Source organism: Coregonus lavaretus (genome assembly GCF_964263955.1).
Source record: "Coregonus lavaretus genome assembly, chromosome: 11".
NCBI classification, from domain to species: Eukaryota; Metazoa; Chordata; class Actinopteri; order Salmoniformes; family Salmonidae; genus Coregonus; species Coregonus lavaretus.
The window spans coordinates 36,490,856-36,509,109 of record NC_139998.1 but is presented as its reverse complement, the minus strand read 5'-3'; the positions used below and the strand labels follow the sequence as shown (position 1 = coordinate 36,509,109).

General features: G+C 41.3%; 1 protein-coding gene across 1 annotated transcript in view; it reads right to left on the bottom strand.

Annotated features, from left to right (window-relative positions):
- Positions 1-18,254, bottom strand: part of LOC311137532 (cadherin-13-like) — a gene marked incomplete at both ends in the record, with an annotated part of 523,767 nt that overhangs the window by 449,595 nt on the left and 55,918 nt on the right. The window contains one exon of the mRNA XM_084172059.1: positions 8,242-8,359. Within this exon, the coding sequence (XP_084028185.1) occupies positions 8,242-8,359 (118 nt within the window). The remainder of the gene's footprint in view (positions 1-8,241; positions 8,360-18,254) is intronic.

The following is an 18,254-nucleotide window of genomic DNA, read 5'->3' as shown; positions in this document are numbered from 1 at the left end:
GCAGCACAGTTGCAGTCACCAACACTCTGGATAACATAAAAACAGCCTAACCATCTCTGCTAGGGCGAGTAAAACGGTCAGAGTGAGCTGTTCTCTCATTTATGTCTGGAAGTAGCTAGCCAACGTTAGCCAGTTAGCTTGACTGCTGTTGTTAGGTCAGAACGCTCGGATCAACCCTACTCTTTGGCCAGAGCGTCCAGTGTGCGCTTTTAACTCTCTAAGAGCGAAACGCTCTGAATTTACGAACTGACAATCTGACAACGCTCTGAGTTTACGAACGCCCAGAGCACAGTCTGCCACTCCAGATTACATTTACGAACACACCCGTAGTATAAGCCAGCCTTTAGCCTTGAAATCTTTGGTTGTTTAGTACATAGCCTCACATGTGTCTCCTTAAAGAGATGGGTGGGGCTAAAGCTTAAGAGGCTGTGAATGATGCTGAATGGATGTAGACAAAGAAGAGCTCTCCAGTATGTTGATGAACAAATACTTTAGATTGTTCTTTCTATTGGATATATAAATCCTTACCTATTATAAGGTTGATTTGCAGAATTTTTTCCAAAAAAAATTATAGGCCTTAACCAGTGTTCTCTGTAGACACACAGAGGCATTCACTTACGGTATTTGAGGGGGATTTTTCACACATAGGCCAGATTAATTTGTTACTAATTGATTACCGGTATTTATGCTTTGTCACACTAACGTAAAGTGTGAAAAGCGATAATACTGCTTGTGCTTGCCTGGCTGAGTGAAAGAGCTGATGTCAGGGATAAAGTGAACAAACTCAGAAACCAACGGCAAAGTTACTATTTATTTGTTAAGGCATGGCCATTTAGAAAGCTATTTTGCAGCATAAAGCTATATTTGGCAGCATAAAGCTGAGTGACTGTGATGGGTGATTTCGAAGGAGGCAGGCGCAGGAGGGTAAATCACAAAATAACAGGATTTATTCCAAAACACAGAGTTACGCAGAAATGCGTCAAAACACTCCAGTGCGCAAAACAGGCGCACTGGAAATAACAGGGCACACAGGGAAATATCCCGGCACTACAAAATACACGGAGCTCCACCGAGCTTCTCTACCCTCTACAATAAACAATCACAGACAAAGACAAGGGGGCAGAGGGAACACTTATATCAGTACTGATGAGGGGATATGAACCAGGTGTGTGTAATAAACAAGACAAAACAAATGGAATGATGAGATGAGGAGCGGCAGTGGCTTGAAGACCGGTGACGACAAATGCCGAAGCCTGCCCGAACAAGGAGAGGCAACTTCGGAGGAAGTCGTGACAGTGACTCAATCATTCATGGCTGTCATTCAAAATAAGTTATACTATAATGCAGGGTTAAAGACACATTCTTTCTGATCATCTTTAGCATACGCAGCCTCTCTCCTCTCGCTACAACTCATTTCGTTTGTACTATTATGTGGATTATAATAAATTGACATATTTGTAGGGGTTGATGAATTTTTTGTAAAGTCAAATTAGGTCTGTGATATTGAGTTAGAAATGTAAAACTTTAGAGGACTTAAGCCTCGAATACATTGCAAGTTTGCCCTTTTTGGCCATTAGGCTACACTTTACAATAGGACAATATTTGCACATTATTCTTGGAATAATTCTTCAAGCTCTGTCAAGTTGGTTGTTGATATGGTAATATTTTATGTATCATTAAGGAAAATGTTGGGAAATGTCAAAGATAAAATATAGTAAACATGATTTACATTTTATAAGTCCAGATGCATGTCTAAATAAGGAATATAGTCAATACAATGTGTAAACATGCTTTGATGAATGTATGTATTTTATTTTTAAAAGTGTCTGAGCCATGCCACCAATATAATGACATAAGGGAAAGAGGCAAAAGCGCCCATGGCCTTTTGGAGTAAACAACATGTGTTATTGGACTTTCAAAGATAATAGTGGCGTGGCAGTTAAAGATGTTAATCAGTGATCTTAAGGGGAGTAGCTTTGTAAGCTATGTATACATGACTGTGCATTTGTGTGTGTATATAAGAGACCTCTAAGCCAAAGAGAGACAGCCGTTCCATGGAGTGGCTCGGCTTTGTTACGCAATAATAAAGTCTAATTTCTGGATTCTCTTGAGATATATTTTTGAGTTGACTATTTTTTTGTCAAATATTTCTACGACATATTTGGTGAGCTAGCCAGGAGTTGAAAAAAAGGGGCCAGAGACAGTGTACATCTGCAGTTATGAAACAGCTTGGACGGACCATACAAACAAAAGCGGACGCTTTTAAAAGGTAAGCCAAGTTCTTACTTATATAGTATAAACGTTTGTGTGGTTCGATCCGGGGCACGGCATCAGCTGCAGAAATACCAAGTAGGTCTCTCCAAATTTAAGAACCAGAAAATTAGAGACTGGGAGCTTTTGAATTTAAGAATACATGTCGATGTCACTCTGTTGTTCGTCTGAACCGTCTGTTCAATTGATTTGATTCATTTGATTCATCCTGCTGATCGCTCTGTCTGGGTCATTTCGGCACGGGCGGTTGTCCATCTGGTTGAGCGATCAGACAATAACATGTTAAGTCCTACAAATACCGCTATAAACGTGTCGAGGAAGTGTATCGTTTATAGGCTGCTTAGGTAGGCGAAATCCTGTGCAATACTGCTTCTTTTCTGTGTCGAGGAAGGGAATCAGAGAAGAAGGGAAGAATTTACAGGTCGCTTAGGAAAGCGTAGTAAAAGTCCAGGTGTGTCGAGGAAGTGTATCACCTAGGGGGCTAAATAAATAGAAATCCTGTGGATACCGCTTTGGAGAGCTAAAATTAGCGCTCCAGAGAGCTGAACGGGCAGGTGGCTAGCTAAATTTGGGACCTACGGTTACCGCTCTAATGAGGAATTCATTGTTAGAGGTCTGCTCGGGTAGGTGGGGCATTATCCTGTGTTGTGGTGATGCCAAATATAGGCAGGGTCAATCAGGTAAAAAAGTTAGGTCATCCTGAGTAGGTGAACTAAACAAAAGTGGGGAGCAATGTTTATGAATAAATACACCCAGTTCAGGGAGCTCCAGGACAGTAGGTAAATTAATATGGGAAATTTTGGGAATTTGGGAATCCTGAATGTTTGTATGAAGTTGTTCCTGGGGGTGGATGGGCCTACCATGGTTACAAAGCCTAATAGAAAAACTTGGAGGTTAATTTAGAGGAAAACCTTCCAAACTTGTATCCAATACCTGACTGGGCTCTGGGTACTCATCAGGATGGGTCAAACAATGAGGAATATATATTGGTTTAAATATATGCATATGAAAGGTAACCACATATGGCAAGGATAAGAATAAGTAAATGCGCATGCTTACATTCATTTTAAAATTAATCTTTGTATTATTTGGAACATTGTTGGAATGTCCCAAAGGGGGGATTATATGGTAATATTCTATGTATCATTAAGGAAAATGTTGGGAAATGTCAAAGATAAAATATAGTAAACATGATTTACATTTTATAAGTCCAAATGCATGTCTAAATAAGGAATATAGTCAATACAATGTGTAAACATGCTTTGATGAATGTATGTATTTTATTTTTAAAAGTGTCTGAGCCATGCCACCAATATAATGAGATAAGGGAAAGAGGCAAAAGCGCCCATGGCCTTTTGGAGTAAACAACATGTGTTATTGGACTTTCAAAGATAATAGTGGCGTGGCAGTTAAAGATGTTAAATCAGTGATCTTAAGGGGAGTAGCTTTGTAAGCTATGTATACATGACTGTGCATTTGTGTGTGTATATAAGAGATCTCTAAGCCAAAGAGAGACAGCCGTTCCATGGAGTGGCTCGGCTTTGTTACGCAATAATAAAGTCTAATTTCTGAATTCACAAGCTCCAGTCTCTTGAGATATATTTTTGAGTTGACCATTTTTTAGTCAAATATTTCTACGACATTGATCATTACTAGACAGCCATTTTCAAGTCTTGCCATAGTTTTTCACACTGATTTAGGTCAAACTGTAACTAGGCTGCTCAGGAAAATTCAATGTCGTCTTGGTAAGCAACTCCAGTGCCTTCAAAAAGTATTCACACCCCTTGACTTTTTCCACATTTTGTTGTGTTACAGCCTGAATTTAAAATGCATTAAATTGAGATTTTGTGTCACTGGGCTAGACACAATACCCCATAATGTCAAAGTGGAATTATGTTTTAAGACATGTTTACGAATTAATTACAAATGAAAAGCTTAAATGTATTGAGTCTTAATTATTCAACCCCTTTGTTATGGCGAGCCTAAATAATTTCAGGAGTAAACATTTGCTTAACAAGTCACATAATAAGTTGCATGGACTGAACAGAATGCATGTTCTGGAATATTTTTTATTCTGTACAGGCTTCCTATTTTTCACAGGTTAGTATTGTGGAGTAACTACAATGTTGTTGATCTATACTCAGTTTTCTCCTATGACAGCCATTAAACTCTGTAACTGTTTTAAAGTCACCATTGGCCTCATGGTGAAATCCCTGAGCGATTTCCTTCATCTCCGGCAACTGAGTTAGGAAGGACGCCTGTATCTTTGTAGTGACTGTGTTTATTGATTCACCATCCAAAGTGTAATTACTAACTTCACCATGCTCGAAGGGATATTCAATGTGTGTTGTTTTTTTAAACCAAAAATTGCACTAATAAACGATGGGGAATAGTAGCCTATTCGCCCTTCTGCAGCTTGCCTGCCAATGCATGCTTGTCCAAACCCACGTTTTGACAACTGAATGTGAACTTGTCTGCCTGCCCGCCCATTTGATTGATGCCAAATACATTTGATTGACAACTAAGAGATATGTTAACTGTGGATAAGTTGTTGAAGTTCAGCATAGCTAGCTAGCAAAGTGATTCACATTTCTTGCTAGCTAACCAGATGACACCTGCATCTCTAGCTGTAGCCACCAAAAAATTATATGCGGGAAAAAGTTGGCCACTCACCCATTCGTCCAATGACATGACATCTTCTCAGCAGCTAGCTAGCTAACATTAGGCTCTGTGTTTTTAGCTTGCTAAATAAATAGCTACATAAATAGATATGCTAGCCTATTAGCCACGTTATGACAGACTTGTGATCAGTGCCCTTGCTAGTGTCATGACTTGCCCTCATGGGCTGAGGATCAAAGATGCCAGCTAGGCAAAGGTTTGAACACCCCCTCTCCTGGGAACCAGTTTTATGACCGGTCGTAAATTCCTTGCAGAAACTTTCTTTTCCGTACCATGCAGTATTGGGAGAGAGAATTTAGCCGTGGAACAAAGGAAGTCTTCCCACCAAGACTCCAACATCCAAAGGTGGATAGTGAAACAATATTCCTACTTCAAAGAATGTGGGAAATGGTCGGTGGGGACATAAAGAACAATCATGTAAAATGTGTTACTATGTTGTGATGTCATTAAAGACGGTGGAACAACATAACTGTATCTCTGGGGGTGTACACTTCCCAGTTATGAGGTTTGCATCTAATTGTTGTATAAAACGAATGATTAAGTATAATTATCCTTTTGTGAAGATAAAAATGTGATTTTAGCATTCTAGATGAGATGATTGTTTTCCATATTGATTTGTTCTCAGTCAGTGGCCACACCCAGATGAGCACAAACATGATGAAATGCCCCCTTTTCTACTTAAGTATATAACCCCTCCTGACGAAATTCACCTCAGACCAAGCAGATTATGGTGTAAGCCGGATGTTGCAAATGGCTGAATTTCTACCAGACCAGGAAGTGTGAAGCTGAAGCTACACGGCTTAAAATGGTTAGACCAAGAAGACCAGGAAGCCCCACGGCTTTAAATGATTAAGCAGACCAGCAGACGTGAAGCGTGAGCTAAACGTTACAAAATGGTTAGACCAGAAAGACCAGAAAACATGAGACGGTAGTCCATACGTTTGAAATGGAGAAACTCTGAAACTCTCAACCTCTACACAAGGTGAAGAAAAAAACAACACAGTAGACTTTATCATCTCAGTCTGCAGCTGGCATGTATAGTCGTCTAGAGAACTTTCACTAAAGACACGAGTCGGGAAGGACAATCCGTCTCAGACAACCATTGGTACATCTGAAGTATCTATTCTAACCACCACTATGACCAGAAACTCTACCAAGGACATTGGGATCTCTGGTGGGCAAACCAGAGTCCGACATCATCAACTCAACTATCGAGGACAGCTACACGTCAATACATGTTGCATTTCTAATCTGAATGAGCGGGTGCTAAGCATTTGTATTTCCGTGAGTATAGCTAAGAAATGTCCGATAGGTGAATTCCTTTGTCTCTTCCCCCCCTCTCTGAATCCACCATCGTGTTATAACCAAACGGTCCTGTTTTGTTAGTCCACTAGACTGTATTTACTGTATAATGTTAGTGTTTTATGTATTCTGGAATTGTTATTGAGTTAGTTAGTAAATAAATAATTGAGCCAATTTGTGTATTGCTGATTCATCAATAAGGTTAGGGTTCTTGCAGGTTCAAGGATTATGCTACGTTCAGAATGAGACTGATAAGAGGTAATTATTTAATAAGTGACTGTTAGCGATATATAACATATATATCTAAGAGTTTAATTCGGGAGATGGTAACTCATTAATCAACTTCTTCAGTGGTACCCCAAATTCCTAATGAGTTAATTGTTACATGATTAATTTAATCGAGTGACAATTAAACATAGTTAGTTGATTCGATAAATAACAGTCATACATTAAAATAAGTCACGTCACGACACTAGTTTAATTTTATTGACCTTCCCAGCCTTAGCTACATTTGTCTGTTTTCAAAATATTGAGTCATTGAAACTGAAACAGTGTATCTCGAATGGCTGGAGGCAGCAAACAATGTACTAGGCCAGCCGTGATTTACAACCTGATAACAATATGTGTTGGATTGCCAAGAAACGTATTGGTGAATTATCTATATTAAGCATGCATTGAACTGCATCCATCTATTCTGCCAACAATGACTTACTCTACATCATGGAATTTTGAGTCAAATATAACCTATTTTTAAAACCTGTAGCACAAACTGGGAATGTGATACTTTTGACTGATATTACGATTGTCTGTTTGTTTCATATCTGCAAAGTTGTTAAAACGCTGTCAGTTCCACTTTAATTACAAATTCTCAACATTGCAATCTTTTATCACTGCTGAGAAGAAACACAACACTTCACACTCAGGCTGCTGTGTAACCTGTTGACATCCCTGTCACTCTCAGAGAACTAGAAGACAAGCAAGCAGCCATAACTCATCTCACTGAGCAGCAGGAAGCTAGCGAACAGACATGACTGGAAATCCCACTGGAGATGGAGACCAGCAGGCAGACATTACTGCCGATCCCAGAGGAGCGGAGGACCAGTGAATTGTGACAGTTATGAGAGGGGCTGTTGGAGGAAGAAAGGGAGGGATCTCCCAGTACAGGGCTCTGTGGAGGCCATACAGAAACACTGTCAAGATGACCAGGCCTCCTCCCCACAGACTCAATATAACTGCTGTCTCCATGGTGATGACCTTGGTCATGAACTCACTGACTCCTCTCAATTCCATCTTTATGGGTTTGTTTGTAAATCCACTGAGATCAAATAGACTTCTGTAAAGAATTCCCTTCATTCTACCATTCTGTAAAACAGCTCTATGGATACTGAGGATGATTGAGACCTCTCGATCACAATGTTAGTTCAGAGATATTGAGCAAATTCCTGCGCAACACTTAAAATGTCAATCGGGTTGACTGTCCGGGTGATGTGTTTTTTTCCCTCAACAGCAGAGTGTTTCTCAGTTAAAGCCACCACAACTCACGGCAGCCTACGGGTGAGGATCGCTTAGCAAGCTTTTGTAAACATCACACAATCAAGGAGAATAATTCATAAGCACAGAAACATTTTGTTGTTGTGTTTGGAAGCCATTGCTTTTATTTCCTGTTTTTAATAAGAATTTACATGAATTATACTGAATGTTGGGAACATAACAGCCAGCCCACACAGAATCACCTCTTCTACAACCCCAGGGGAAACCGCCTGACGCTAGGAGCTAGACAATGAGCAACTGTAGAGCTACAGTCTGCATGAAAATGTGTGTGCGCGTATGTCCGTGCGTGCATGCAAGTGTGTATGTGTGTCCATGAGTGAGACAGTAAAGGAAAGATGGATATCAGTAATGAAAGACATTTGTATCTGAAGTGTTGTGCACCTGCTTGACTTGCTCTAATCCTCCATATGTCAGGATGGTATCAGGTCTCTCACTCACCTTGTGTGAGAGGATGGTTCTTCTGGAAACCTCCATTGTACTCCACCTGGTACTCCTTCAACTGGAAGCCAGGCACGCATCCCTTCTCCCCCCCCTCCTGGGCTCCAATATGGACAACCTGACAGACAACAGAGAAGAGAAGGACAAAGCTCAAGTTCAACTTTAATGACAATTAACATCATTAGCAGAAGACGGCGTCATTCACTTTTGTCTTTATCTGCACAGAAAAAAAGCTATTACCCAGAAAATCGAATTATAAAGAACCTCCACACAAACATAGAAAGGGTCAGAGAGAGTTTTTTGGGTGTAATAACATAAAATAAGGGCTTCGTGTTTTTTGGAAATGCATTAAGAATAATTGTTATTTCCTGCAGAGAGCTCTTCAGATCCTCACAGAACATTTGGATAGTAGGTTTTTAAAAGCCAGTAAATGGCTGTGTGTTTAGGCAGAGAGCAGAGTGGGTAATGCTGAGAGGGAGCACAGAAAATACAGGATTTTATTGGTATATCTGGTAGACTGGGTGGTGGCGGAGAGCAGTGGAGGGAGGTTCTAGAGGCTTGGCAGCAGCCTGCCAGTCCTGGCCCACCTACGTGTCCATCCACCTGTCTCTTCCAGTCCCCTCACCTGCCATTATCACTCTTTCACCCCACTTTCACTCTATCCATCCATTCATCCATCCATCCATCCATCCATCAATCACCTGTCTAGTGGAGCGAGGGAGCAAGTGTTCTCACAGACTGTGTATTTAAGACACATACACCACATGACCAAAAGTATGTGGACACCTGCTCGTCTAACATATCATTCCAAAATCATGGGTATTAATATGGAGTTGGTCCCCCCTTTGCTGCTATAACAGCCTCTACTCTTCTGGGAAGGCTTTCCACTAGATGTTGAAACATTGCTACGAGGCTTCCATTCAGCCACAAGAGCATTAGTGAGGTCAGGCACTGATGTTGGGCGATCAGGCCAGCCTCGCAGTAAGCGTTCCAGGTCGAGGTCAGGGCTCTGTGCAGGCCAGTCAAGTTCATCCACACCGATCTCGACAAAATTTCTGTATGGACCTCGCTTTGTGCAGGGGGGCATTGTAATGTCGAAACAGGAAAGGGCCTTCCCCAAACTGTTGCCACAAAGTTGGAAGCACAGAATCATCTAGGATGTCATTGTATGCTGTAGCATTAAGATTTCCCTTCACTGGAACTAAGAGCTAGCCCAAATCATGAAAAACAGCCCCAGACCATTATGCCTCCTCCACCAAACTTTACAGTTGGCACTATGAATTGGGGCAGGTAGCGTTCTCCTGGCATCCGCCATAGCCAGATTCGTCCACTCCGGCCGACGCTTGGCATTACGCATGGTGATCTTAGGCTTGTGTGCGGCAGCTCAGCCATGGAAACCCATTTCATAAAGTTCCCGATAAAACACTTATTGTGCTGACGTTGCTTCCAGAGGCAGTTTGGAACTCGGTAGTGTGTGTTGCAACCGAGGACAGACGATTTGACAAACTGACTTGTTGGAAAGGTGGCATCCTATGACGGTGCCATGTTGAAAGTCACTGAGCTTTTCAGTAAGGCCATTCTACTGCCAATGTGTGTCTACGGAGATTGAATGGCTGTGTGCTCAATTTTATACACCTGTCAGCAACGTGTGTGGCTGAAATAGCCAAATCCACTAATAATAATAATAATAATATGCCATTTAGCAGACGCTTTTATCCAAAGCGACTTACAGTCATGTGTGCATACATTTTTTGTGTATGGGTGGTCCCGGGGATCGAACCCACTACCTTGGCGTTACAAGCGCCGTGCTCTACCAGCTGAGCTACAGAGGACCACTAATTCGAAAGGGTGTCCAGATACTTTTGTATATAAAGTGTACATCCTTTAATAGTGTCACTTTATCTCATCACTGTTCAGACAAGAGGTCATACATGGGTCATGTGAAATTATCACCACACGCACCCATGGAATGACATGGTGTCCTTCAACTTATTCCATTCACATTGTTTCATACTACAGCCATGACAACCGTCACAGTGCAGAATTATTTGCAGTTTCTGATGGTAGCTCCTATACAAAACTGTACAATAATGCTCTCATTGCAGTCTGAACACTATTAACAGTGCACATACAGTGGCTTGCGAAAGTATTCACCCCCCTTGGCATTTTTCCTATTTTGTTGCCTTACAACCTGGAATTAAAATGAATTTTTGGGGGGGTTTGTATGATCTGATTTACACAACATGCCTACCACTTTGAAGATGCAAAATACATTTTTTTGTGAATCAAACAACAAATAAGACAAAAAAACTGAAAACTTGAGCGTGCATAACTATTCACCCCCCCAAAGTCAATCCTTTGTAGAGCCACATTTTGCAGCAATTACAGCTGCAAGTATCTTGGGGTATGTCTCTATAAGCCTGGCACATCTAGCCACTGGGATTTTTGCTTCACTGTGGGGATGGTGTTCTCGGGGTGATGAGAGGTGTTGGGTTTGCGCCAGACATTTTCCTTGATGGCCAAAAAGCTCAATTTTAGTCTCATCTGACGAGAGTACCTTCTTCCATATGTTTGGGGAGTCTCCCACATGCCTTTTGGCGAACACAAAATGTGTTTGCTTATTTTTTTCTTTAAGCAATGGCTTTTTTCTGACCAGTCTTCCATAAAGCCCAGCTCTGTGGAGTGTACGGCTTAAAGTGGTCCTATGGACAGATACTCCAATCTCCGCTGTGGAGCTTTGCAGCTCCTTCAAGGTTATCTTTGGTCTCTTTGTTGCCTCTCTGATTAATGCCCTCCTTGCCTGGTCCGTGAGTTTTGGTGGGTGGCCCTCTCTTGGCAGGTTTGTTGTGGTGCCATATTCTTTCCATTATTTAATATTGGATTTAATGGTGCTCCGTGGGATGTTCAAAGTTTCGGATATTGTTTTATAACCCAACCCTGATCTGTACTTCTCCACAACTTTGTCCCTGACCTGTTTGGAGAGCTATTTTGTGTATGTCCATTACATGAATTCCAAATAAAATTTCATTTAATTACTAGTTGTAATGAAACAAAATAGGAAAAACGCCAAGGGGGATGAATACTTTTGCAAGGCACTGTATCATAACACCCCTGATAACACAACATCATATTGTGACTCACATGGAAATGTTATTGGCATTTCAATTATTACATAACCTATTGTGTAACACAAAAGAAACCATCCTTTTTTAAATGTAATTTATTACAAGAGGGGAGAATGTCTCTAGAATAAATACAGCCTCTTCAGGGACATATATATCCACTACTCCAGTCACTGGTTCCTCTCTGTTGTTGTTGAACCAAAAGTTCAATGTAATTAAGACATCACTCAAAAATGTCAGAATGCTTCTTTCCGTCACTGTAATGGCTGACTGACTGGAGGAGAGAATAAGAGAGATCACAGAGAGAGATAATGACAACTGCTCAGGTAGCCAGCCAGGTGGAGAAATAGACTGATCACTCATCATCAGATCAGGGATATGGAAGTGGATGTGATAATTATGGGATATGATGCTGTTTTTTGATGACGTAAAGGAGATTTATGTAAATAAATGAGCCTGATTATCATGTAAGAGGGAGGATATATGCTAATAAATGAGTTTAGGATTCCAGAGGTCATCATTATGCTGTACATGTACATGAGTTCTCATACCACAGGGTGGCTATGGGGATGTGCAGTAATGGCACAGCAGGGGAATATAAAGCAGAGGACTTCTTGCAGAAGGCTTAGGCTGATGTCTGATTGTACTTCTGGTATTGATGGTTGGTAACCATGAGTTTAGTAGTCCTTAGTAGAGGTGGGGGTCAATCATAAACATTTGATGGTCATTTTGGACTGGCTAGATACCTGGACTGTGGGATCATTTTAACTATGGCTAACCATTTAGCTATACAGTAATATGGAGATGAGGTGTACAGTCTGCTGAGGATAATATGGGTTTGGCAGGGCCTCAGGTATAGAGCCCATTATGTGTAATGTATCTGCTAATATTCACTATTTCCTGGCGGTCTCAAAATGTTAATTCAATTCTATTTGGGGGCCTCTGTCAGAATATATATAATTCTTGTTAGTCACATTTATGGGCCAGCCGGCTTGACGAGGGCCTGGCGACATGCAGTGACTAGACTGTCACTGTTGCTCCACCTCGGCAGGGGATCAACAATATCAGAGCAAATTAAAAGGAAATAAGACAACATACAGTAAGAGCATCTCCAACAGCAGGACGGCAACAACATTAGGGGATAAGACGACAGTGGCCATATCGTCATGTGCTCGCCTGAGCATTTGCCAGGCACAATAGGATGACAGCGCCATTTTGAAGGATGTTCCAGTGAAAGACAGACAGAATGGTCATAATAGTCACTACGCATCTGCCTACTGCGGTGGATAACTTTTCTACCCGGCCCCCTGCACTCTCTGTGTTAAATTAACATGAAAATCTGAAAGATAAAGATAAAATGTGGAGTCTTTTATGACAGTGACCATGCTGAGAGGAATATGTTGGAACGTGTGTGTATGGGCCGCAAGTGTGTGTGTGTGCGTGCACGCGAGTGTGTGTGAATGTATGTGTTAGTTGAGTGTACAGTGCACCGGAGTGTGTCTGGGCAAGTGGGCATGGGTGGATTTGGAAGTACTGTGGGCTTAGGGAGCGGGATAAAATGAATGTAAAATATTTGTTTTATTTGCAGGTGCACAGTGGCTATGAACATAGGAGTGGGCAGGCAGGTGTGAAATAGAAGTGTGAGAAAGAGTGTATGTGCAGCCATATGTGTGTGTATTTGTGTGTGTGTGTGTGTGTGTGTGTGTGTGTGTTTGAAGTGAGATGGAAGAAAGCAGGACACATGGGTATTCTGCAGGCCTTACTTCATCTGGGAGGTGTCATGCTGCTTGTGGGGAGCTTCACATTCTGTCTGAGGAAACCACCTGCTGTCTGCATCAGCCCAGCACAGAGGATAAACATACACACGCATGAGCACGCAAATATACACACACACATACACTGAATCTGTCACCACACACACATCCCCTGGGCCTACAGATGTCTCCTGGTGGGAGCGGTGGAGATACTAATTGATTTGTTCACATTTTATCCTCCATATCATGTTTTTTTATGTCTGTGTGAAGACAGCATTGTTTTGGTGTGATTGGCTCAGCAAGACTACACAGCCGAAAACAACATGGGAGGATTACTGCTCTAGTCACATCTGCTCAACAAAGGAGTTTTGGTGAACAAACATGGTTTCAACATACAAAATATTATTTCCAAGCTACATAACTGAAAGTTTTTTTTTTACATATACGACAGAGTGAGAGAAGGAGAGAGACAGAAGGGGGGTAGAACAATACAGAGAAAAACAGAAATGGAGAGAGAGCATGTAGTATTATAATGTAATAATATCATACCCTTGGTTGTGTGAGTTAAGAAGCCTCAGTGGAAATAGTCATTTAATGGGCTTAAACAACAAGTCATGAGAGATGTGTTTGTTATGTTGGAGGGAGAGCAGTGGGGTGAGATGGAGAGCTTCAATCCTCATCCATGTCTGTCCTGAAACTCCTGCTGGTAATAAGCCTAATGTGACATGTGATGCTCTCTATCAATAAGAGGCCCGCTCACACTGAGACAGGATTAGCAGAGACACTGAGAATGACACTTACAGCCACAATTCTCTGAGTTGACATTTTTATTAGGGGCCAAGCACATATTTCATGCATATTCACTCATCACTAATGCTAAAAAATGAAAACACAGCTGAAATCCTAAATGGACACCGTAGAGAGCGGAAACTAGCTCACTCAAGGCAGTTTCCATGGTTCAGTCTGATCCTTGGAATAATCAAGCAGCCCAACGTTTGGGTCTTGTACACTCTTAGAGAAAATAGTTATTCGGCTGTCCCCATACGATAACCCTTTTTGGTTCCAGGTAGAACCCTGTGGAAAGGGTTCTACATGAAACCCAAAAGGGTTTTATCTGGAACCAAAAGGTTTCTACCTGGAACCAAAAAGGGTTCTTCAAAGGGTTCTCCTATGGGGACAGCCGAAGAACCCTTTCAGGTTGTAGATAGCACCATTATTTCTAAGAGTACAGTGGCTTGCGAAAGTATTCACCCCCCTTGGCATTTTTCCTATTTTGTTGCCTTACAACCTGGAATGAAAATAGATTTTTGGGGGGTTTGTATCATTTGATTTACACAACATGCCTACCACTTTGAAGATGCAAAATATTTTTTTTGTGAAACAAACAAGAAATAAGAATAAAAAACAAAAAACTTGAGCGTGCATAACTATTCACCCTGATCTGTTTGGAGAGCTCCTTGGTCTTCATGGTGCCGCTTGCTTGGTGGTGTTGCAGACTCTGGGGCCTTCAGAACAAGAACAGGTATATATACTGAGATCATGTGACAGATCATGTGACACTTAGATTGTGACTTCAGAAGGTAATTGGTTGCACCAGATCTTATTTACAGTGGTCCTCTGTAGCTCAGCTGGTAGAGCACGGTGCTCGTAACGCCAGGGTAGTGGGTTCGATCTCCGGGACCACCCGTACACAAAAAAAAAAAAATTATGCACGCGTGACTGTAAGTCGCTTTGGATAAAAGCGTCTGCTAAATGGCATATTATTATTATTATTTAGGGGCTTCATAGCAAAGGGGGTGAATACATATGCACGCACCACTTTTCCGTAATGTATTTTTTAGAATTTTTCTGAAACAAGTACTTTTTTTCATTTCACTTCACCAATTTTGACTATTTTGTGTATGTCCATTACATGAAATCCAAATAAAAATCAATTTCAATTACAGGTTTTTATGCAACAAAATAGGAAAAATGCCAAGGGGGATGAATACTTTTGCAAGGCACATGCATCTACTGTATTTCCCTAAATCTATGGCTACAACATGGCCCTAATATAATGTCTGCAGTATATTAACAAAGTGTTCAACAGCAGTGTTAACTCCTGGGCATAGTTTCTGCTGGGGGGTATAAATTCATTACATCACCCTACTGTAAGTATCAGTATCTGAGTGTGCAGCTGGCACTGAAAGACAATGTCCACACTCTGGTCCAAACTAGTTCAGCTCATTGTAAGTGATATAGTAAATCTTTATGAGAGCACACACTACTCTCCACAGCATCCGTCCCTGGTTCCAGAGAACACTAGGGAAACAGAGCTGTAGAATAGAGAGGAGACTGCTCTCTCTGTTAGCTTGATACAGTGCCTTATACTATACAATCAAATATAGGGACCACACTGGCAGAAAAGCAGGGAGAGGTCCTTTGCTTCCTATGGATTTTTTTGCAGCGGAAAAGTAAACACTGCAACCTATTGAAAAACACTTCTTTGCGGAGTGTTTATTTGTGTTTTATTCCTTTAAGTGCACCAAGGAATGCTTTCCTGGAATAAAACATCTATACCCCCTGCTTTTCCAACCCTTTAACATTGATCACATGACGATGGGAATGCTACTTCAGACATGAAGCGGGAACGAGGATCAACAGAACAAATAGCTACAGTATTATGATTATTGAATGTCCTGGTCGTATGGTCTACAGTAGTCTTGTTAAACAGGAGATGTCTTTTTGTCCAACTTTTTTTTATAAATGAACTCACTAGCGGCCAGTGTGGCCATGTCTATTAGGTCATGTCATTATGTGTGGTCTGCAAAGTGTGACCATGTCATTTGATGTGATAGATCTAACTATCCAGTGTGACAGTAACCCCACTAATGACAGCTAGAATGGTCTGTCCCGTTATATGAGTGGTCAGCAGAGTGACAGTCCCACTGCTGGTAATGACTATCTGCATTGACAATTTTTTTACTCATCACATACAGTACCTTGCAAAGGTATTCATCCCCCTTGGCATTTGTCCTATTTTGTTGCATTACAAGCTGTATTTTAAATTGATTTTATTTGGATTTCATGTAATGGATATACACAAAATAGTCCAAATTGGTGAAGTGAAATGAAAAAAATGACTTGTTTCAAAAAATTCTAAAAAATACATTACGGAAAAGTGGTGCGTGCATATGTATTCACCCCCTTTGCTATGAAGCCCCTAAATAAGATATGGTGCAACCAATTACCTTCAGAAGTCACATAATTAGTGAAATAAAGTCCACCTGTGTGCAATCTAAGTGTCACATGATCTGTCACATGATCTCAGTATATATATACACCTGTTCTGAAGGCCCCAGAGTCTGCAACACCACTAAGCAAGGGGCGCCACCAAGCAAGCGGCACCATGAAGACCAAGGAGCTCTCCAAACAGGTCAGGGACAAAGTTGTGGAGAAGTACAGATCAGGGTTGGGTTATAAAAAAACAATCAGAAACTTTGAACATCCCATGGAGCACCATTAAATCCATTATTTAAAAAAATTAAGAATATGGCACCACAACAAACCTGCCAAGAGAGGGCCGCCCATCAAAACTCACGGACCAGGCAAGGAGGGCATTAATCAGAGAGGTGACAAAGAGACCAAAGATAACCCTGAAGGAGCTGCAAAGCTCCACAGCTGAGATTGGAGTATCTGTCCATAGGACCACTTTAAGCCGTACACTCCACAGAGCTGGGCTTTATGGAAGAGTGACCGGAAAAAATACATTGCTTAAAGAAAAAAATAAGCAAATACATATGGTGTTCACCAAAATGCATGTGGGAGATTACCCAAACATATGGAAGAAGGTACTCTGGGCAGATGAGACTAAAATTGAGCTTTTTGGCCATCAAGGAAAACGCTATGTCTGGCGCAAACTCAACACCTCTCATTACCCCGAGAACACCATCCCCATAGTGAAGCATGGTGGTGGCAGCATCATGCTGTGGGGATGTTTTTCATTGGCAGGGACTGGGAAACTGGTCAGAATTGAAGGAATGATGGATGGTGCTAAATACAGGGAAATTCTTGAGGGAAACCTGTTTCAGTCTTCCGGAGATTTCAGACTGGAATGGAGGTTCACCTTCCAGCAGGACAATGACCCTAAGCATACTGCTAAAGCAACACTCAAGTGGTTTAAGGGGAAACATTTAAATGTCTTGGAATTGCCTAGTCAAAGCCCAGACCTCAATCCAATTGAGAATCTGTGTTATGACTTAAAGATTGCTGTACACCAGTGGAACCCATCCAACTTGAAGGAGCTGGAGCAGTTTTGCCTTGAAGAATGGGCAAAAATCCCAGTGGCTAGATGTGCCAAGCTTATAGAGACATACCCCAAGAGACTTGCAGCTGTAATTGCTGCAAACGTTGGTTCTACAAAGTACTGACTTTGGGAGGGGGGTGAATAGTTATGCACGGTCAAGTTTTCTGTATTTTTGTCTTATTTCAGGAAGAAATATTTTGCATCTTCAAAGTGGTAGGCATGTTGTGTAAATCAAATGATACAAACCCCCCAAAAATCAATTTTAATTCCAGGTTGAAAAATGCCAAGGGGGGGTGAATACTTTCGAAAGCCACTGTACGCTGCTGCTACTGTTCATTATCTATCCTGTTGCCTAGTCACGTTATTCCTAGTTATATGTATATTTATCTACTGTACCTCAATTACCTCGTAACCCTGCACCACAGGAGGCTGCTGAGGGGAGGACATCTCATAGTAATGACTGGAACAGAGCTAATGGAATGGATTCAAACACATGGAAACATTTCATGTGTTTGATGTATGATACCATTCCACTAATTCTGCTCCAGCCATTACCATGAGCCTGTCCTCCCCAATTAAGGTGCCACCAACATCCTGTACCCTGCACATCGACTCGGTACTGGTACCTCGTGTATATGGCCAAGTTATTGTTACTCATTGTGTATTTATTATTACATGTTTTACTTTTCTATTATTTCTCTATTTTCTTTCTCTCTGCATTGTTGGGAAGCGCCCGTAAGTAAGCATTTCACTGTTAGTCTACACCTGTTGTTTACGAAGCATGTGACAAATACAATTTGATTTGATTTGATTTCGCCTGGTAGGGTTGGCTTGTATGAGTGGATGGGCTGC